Source organism: Leptinotarsa decemlineata, unplaced genomic scaffold (assembly GCF_025532065.1).
Source record: "Leptinotarsa decemlineata unplaced genomic scaffold, Ldec_3_MD MMD2_tig00078422_RagTag_RagTag, whole genome shotgun sequence".
Classification (NCBI taxonomy): domain Eukaryota; kingdom Metazoa; phylum Arthropoda; class Insecta; order Coleoptera; family Chrysomelidae; genus Leptinotarsa; species Leptinotarsa decemlineata.
Window position 1 is genome coordinate 13,813,550 of NW_027412747.1, and position 6,012 is coordinate 13,819,561.

Consider the following 6,012-nt stretch of genomic DNA (forward strand, 5'->3'; position numbering starts at 1 on the left):
CTGTAATCCACACAAAATCTATACTTATTATCCGGCTTCTTCACCAATACTACCGGTGATGACCAAGCCGAGGACGATGGCTGAACTACTCCTAACTCTAACATACGATCCAATTCGTCATACATGATCTTCTGCATGTACGGAGATATCGCATAGTACCGTTGTCTAATCGGAGTGTGATCTCCCGTATCTATTTTATGTTCCACTCCCTTGGCGCAACCCAGCTCGGTACCCATTTTCTCAAAACTGTCTTTAACTAACTGATTCAAAAGCTCCGTCTGATCTGGAGATAATAATTCCTTCGTTAAAATACCGTGCAACCCGGACTGCTCAAACTCCCAACATCCTGAAGAGAAGGATGGAACGACTCCCATAGACTTCCAAAAATCAATGCCTAAAATAATGCCCATATCCACCTCTGGTACGACTAGACAGTTGATGACCTTCACTTTACCCTGCAAGTCAATAGGTAGACTCACCATGCCGATAGCCTTACATGAAGCTCCATTTGCCACCATGACGGAAACGGATGTTTTGTTAGTCAAATTCATTATGCCCATTTGTTGCAGTTTTTTCCAACCCTGTCGGCCTATAACTGTCTGGGATGCACCCGAATCCAACAAACACACAAACCGAACTCCAAAAATATATACTTCTACATACGGTCTTGGATCTCCAGATACTTCACTTAAAAGATAGTCTACTCTAGGTTTTTGAAAAGCGGTTTTAACCGTGTCCAGCCAAACCGGCCATGAAAGATCTACCGGGATTGGCCTGTGAAGCGACGTCCGGTAGCTTCGTCGCCATGACCGTTTCCCGAACACCTTGGACACTGAGCTCTTATGACGCCATCACGTCCGCAGCCAAAACAAAATCTCCTAATTCTACTTTTAGAACAGGTCGAGAACCGATGTCCTTCTTCTAGACAATTCCAACACTTACTCCGATGCTCTACAGCCATCAACCTCCTAGAAGGACCAGGGATACTAATACAAGAATCACCCCGATAAGCCAAGTCCGGCTCAAGTAAATTATCTCGTTGAGTGGGAGGAGGTTCACATTTACCCGCCATATCCCGATTCACCTCCAATTTCTTACAGAATTTCAATAATTCTTCGACGGTACTATATGAGGCAAGACCTAGATTGTGAATAAAATAGGGGTGTATATTTTGCTGCAAAATGTTCAGCCTTTGATCTTCTGTAGGGATCGTAGGTAGGCGTTTGAACAGGTTATCCATAACAGCAAAATATATACCTACACGCTCCTCTGGACCCTGCGTTCTACTTTTGATCTCGGCCCAAAGTTCTTGTTCATAGTTAAAGGGTTGAAATTGTTCCCTTAACAAACTTTCAAAATCCTTCCAAGACTTAATGCCATTCTGAACTGAACGATACCAAATGGCTGCGACACCCTGTAAAAGATCGCTAACACAAGTCAGAAGTTCGCCATGGGAGATATTGCTTGCTCGCCTTTTCTCTTCAACAATCTCCAAAAAAGCAGATACACTAAGACCTCCTTCGCCAGTGAAGTGAACTTCCCATTTCCTAGGTTCAAATTGATGTTTGTGAATATTAGTTATAATAGTACTAGTGTTAGAGTTAGTAGGTTCACTGGGTAGTTGCGAGAGTGCATTACCCCTGCTACGAGCCAAAAACTCCATCTGAAGTGCTTGTTGGATTTTATCGGCGTCCACCTCTATGGCTTCAAGTCGAGCCATTATGTTTGAAACAGCGCTACAAAGAACTCTATTCTCAGGCTTATCTTCTAATTTGAGTCGTTGTACTCTACCGTACAAATGTTTTAGTTTCGTATCAATAACTTCATCCCCTTTTTCCTTACCACTATTACGCCAACTATCTACGAACTGTTCTAAACTTTCCGTTTTTTTTGTAATAATTTCAATTTCATCTAACGGAACCGGGTTGTAGCCAGCATCTGTAACAATATCCCCAAATGTTTCTGTTCTGATGATTTCTTGTAACTGACGCCGCATGGATGTAACCGTTTCTGCCTGAAGCCCTGAGAACCCTCTAACAAGCAATTCATACTTCACCTCATCCTTCAAAAGTTTATTGACATCCATTCTGAGCCCTAGTGTGAATTACAATTCAACAATAACCAATCTTCTATTGAAAATAGTGACACAACCTTCCACAACCGAATATATACACATATAAAGACATATATACATATACATATATATATATACAAATAAATATATATATATATATTATTTTTATTATACGACCTATAGGTATTTAAGACAAAACCTGTAGCTTCTCAACTCATTTCGGGCCCCACGTTGGGCGCCAAAATTGTGTTACGCACTACTCAAATAATATTATGTACCCTTGTTCATCTGTCCAATAGCTGAGGTGCGTGAACTCGTACCCAAGCTCAAGTGTCGGTCGGGGTGGGTCCACGAGATCAATTTTATTAGATTTTTCTGAGTTGATTTTAATGGGCGCCACTAGTTATCAATGAGCCAGTCTTAACTAGTAGACTGCCCAGGGTGACTGGGTATGAACAGACAAATCGGAACGATATAAAGATGATTAACAAGTATATTACAATAATAATCAGGATTACGCGTATCGGTACAAATTACTAAATAATCAATTCACACAAAGGAAGGACTGCCCCTTAACATCTAATATATTTTTACTCATAACAACAACAAAAAGGCAAAACAAACTCAGTTAACGCGCCGCAGTGACGTCACGTTGTCGCTTACACGTTACCTTAGGACCAAAACACATAATACAATTTCTTTTTAAATAAGAACGTCGTTGAAATTCTCTTCAAAATCCCTATTTTATTTGTATTGTTCTTGCTTAAATTAACGGATCAGAGGGCTTAAATAAAATGGTATCGACTAATAATTCAATAGAGCTGGAAGACCATTTCAAAACTTGCAATTTGAATAAGTCAGCACTCCTAACAACTACAAGTTCTACAGTTTTCTCCGGAGAATTCAGACGGGAAATTGAGTTGAGAGCTACTGATTTCGCTTGCCAAAGACAGCAATATTGCATGTAGAAGCAAATGGCTACTTCATTAACTTCCACATCAAGTTCAATCAGGAATAGTGGCCCCCTCACTGGAACCCTATAAATTGCACAAAAAAATTAAGTCACTCACCAGTTGTTCTTGAATACGTATTAAGTTACCTCTTGAGGGTCCTTACGTCCACAAAACCTCTCGAATCCAAAATGAGTAACAAAGGAAAAGCCCCAACTGCTTACACAGTATCTTATCCACCTTGTAGTGAATATTATTGGCGAAAAGTTCTTCCTAATATCGCTTTGAAATGCTTCACTACACAGATATTAGACTCTTCCACAACCAGGAGCAGAGACAACGATGATAATTAATTTCTTCTTAACGTTGAAACACTCAACTAACTATAATAAGCCACATTCTACTCCTACATAACGTTCCTACTCGAGTTCTCACTTCAGTGCCCTTCCCTATTCTTGTAAATCAAGTAAATAAGTTTACATTACTCCAAATCTTATTGCACAATAGAGAAAAAGGTACAATTTCGAAAATACCAACACATACACACGACCAGAAGAGAACTTGTTTATCAAAACCTAGATCAGCTGTTCGCTTTTTTCCCTTTTCTTTTCAAGGAACGAATTCTCCACTTGAACGAGCTGCGAGCGAACGGCGAACGGCTTATCGGACCAATTTAGTTTTTGAAGTTACGGGGTGGACCATCCAAACCGTAACAAGGCAACTAAAAAAAATGCAAATAATTTCGATAGAACTATTATTATTATCATAAATTTTAAACAACAATAATATTATAGAAAATAAAAATGGATATTGATCTAAATGAGGTTGTCAAACACTTATAGCCTACATTTCAGTTTGTCGTCCTTCACGTTCAATACAAATTATGGTCCTTCTACTGACATCTGTAACTGCATTTTTTAATGAATCGGGGATTTATATTTGCACAGCACTCGCGAATGTTATTTTCCAGACGTTGTATGTCAGTAAATGGTTTACTTCGGTACACTTTTTGTTTCAGGTAACCCCAGACGAAAAGTCTAAAGGCGTCAAGTCGGGTGATCTAGGTGGCCAATAATGTTTCCAGTTACGTCCAATAACTTTGCCTCTGAACGTTTGTTGGAGGGACTGTTTTACAGCAACCGTGTGATGTATTGGTGCGCCATCAAGCTGATACCATATGTCGTATTTAATATTTAAAGGCATATTATCTAAAACTTCACTAACCTCATTATTTAAAAGGTTGAGATAACCGACGGATGATAAATTTTCCCTAAAGAAAAATGGCCCAATTATTTGGTCGTTAAGTATCCCACACCATACATTAGTTTTAAAGGAATACTGATCACCACATTCAACGGTGAAATTGGGATTTTCTTGGGCTCACCATCGGCAATTTTGAGAACTTACCGTTTCATTTGAAGAGAACGTTTCCTCATCTGTCCATAAAATTTTATACGGAAACTTTACATTTTCTCCTCTCTCTCCTTGAAACCAGAATGAAAACCCCAAACGGACATCAAAATCTCGTTCTTTTAATGTGTTAATAAATTATGGCTTTTAAGGCCAAAATTTATTCTTTAATAGAATTTTTCTAACACTTTCTCTCTTGTAATCGGTATTTTTTATAATATCGGATATGCTCGTTTGCCCATGTTCAATATTTTTTAAACAAATGTTGAGTTGGGCCTCATAATCATATTTACTTGGAGTGTGCTTTTTCTTAAATTGATTTGCTACGGATCCTGTTTCTCTGAATTTCGACACAGTAGTATGCTGAACATTTTTTCCTGGATGCCGTTCATTAATAATATTAGCTACTTGCCAGTATAGTGTATTCTCACCACATATTAAAACTATTTCTATTCTTTCCCGAAGACACAACATTATTGCAACAATAACTGTTAAAAATTTGACGAGTAAATTAACAACTTAACACTACCATAGCATGCATTTTGTTTGTCTCAAAAATTTTATTCAACGTGATTAAGCATCCTTACCGCCCTAGTTAGTGTTTATAAATAATCTGTAAATACTGAATATTGAAATCTTAATGTAATTTCAACTCTAGTAATTTCATTAATACTTATTGCAGTTTTTGAGTTGTGTCTGCTTTTCAAAATTGAAGGTACTGACGTTTGTTTAAGAAAATAGCCAAGTGATTGAAACTTTGCACCAGTCAAGTTAAAATTTTTATAGCACACTTTTAATTTCTCTCTAAAAATGTCCGTATCAATGAAAATTTATCAGAAAAGTTAAACTCTATGATGAGTTTGTTATGTATACAGGAATTGATGACAACTAACCGAACTTGTTTTTTAAAATAAAGGGGATATCTGTCAAAAATAAGCAAAACGTTATCTTCATCCTAGTTGCATAAAATTTGGCATATGGATATAAAATTGCCGTAGACACAACTTCTTCAAGTAAGTTTTTGTTAAATTCAATCTAGATATGCACTTTTTCCATTTTTTTCAAAAAAAAAAGTAGAATATGACAAACACTGAACGTCAGTGGGTCGCAGTTGGCCGCATCATTCCAAGTTGAATTTGAAGTACAAACAAGTGCCGAAGTTAAACTTCATATGAAACGCATATGGTGCGCACTTCAATGGTGACACTGTATAATACCAGAATTATAAATATGTCTCGGCTGTTTAACGAACTCCGAAACTATTCAACTTCCATATCTCGAAAATTGAAACGTCAAACAATGCAATGGTTGACATATAGATTTCAAGATTTCATGCTCAAAAATATGATCTTTGGAAATAAAATTATTCGACATTGATATGTTCTCTTGGATTCAAATTAACTGTAATTTTATAAAAGCGCCCTCTCTGGCTTGACAATTACAACTTAACTGACTGAATATTTCGAGAAGATTAGGTCGTCATCCAGAGAGCAGAAGAGTTATTTCAAGAAATAAGAAGAAGACGAAGTTTATAGTTTCTGTCGAAATCATGTGTCACTATTGAAAGGGAATGACAAA

At 37.3% G+C, this 6,012-nt stretch overlaps 1 protein-coding gene across 1 annotated transcript; it reads right to left on the reverse strand.

The window, feature by feature from the left end:
- Nucleotides 1-760: 760 nt before the first annotated feature.
- Nucleotides 761-3,736, reverse strand: LOC141487241 (uncharacterized). The gene is made up of 2 exons (XM_074186087.1): nucleotides 3,174-3,736; nucleotides 761-3,111 (listed from the first exon to the last, which is right to left on the reverse strand). The coding sequence occupies exon 2, from the start codon at nucleotides 2,084-2,086 to the stop codon at nucleotides 761-763; it is 1,326 nt and encodes a 441-aa protein (XP_074042188.1). The 5' UTR covers nucleotides 2,087-3,111; nucleotides 3,174-3,736.
- Between the last annotated feature and the right edge of the window lie 2,276 nt (nucleotides 3,737-6,012).

What these genes read in the sequence shown, in the direction of transcription:
- LOC141487241 (XM_074186087.1), bottom strand. Translation starts at nt 2,086, where the DNA reads ATGGATGTCAATAAACTTTTGAAGGATGAGGTGAAGTATGAATTGCTT.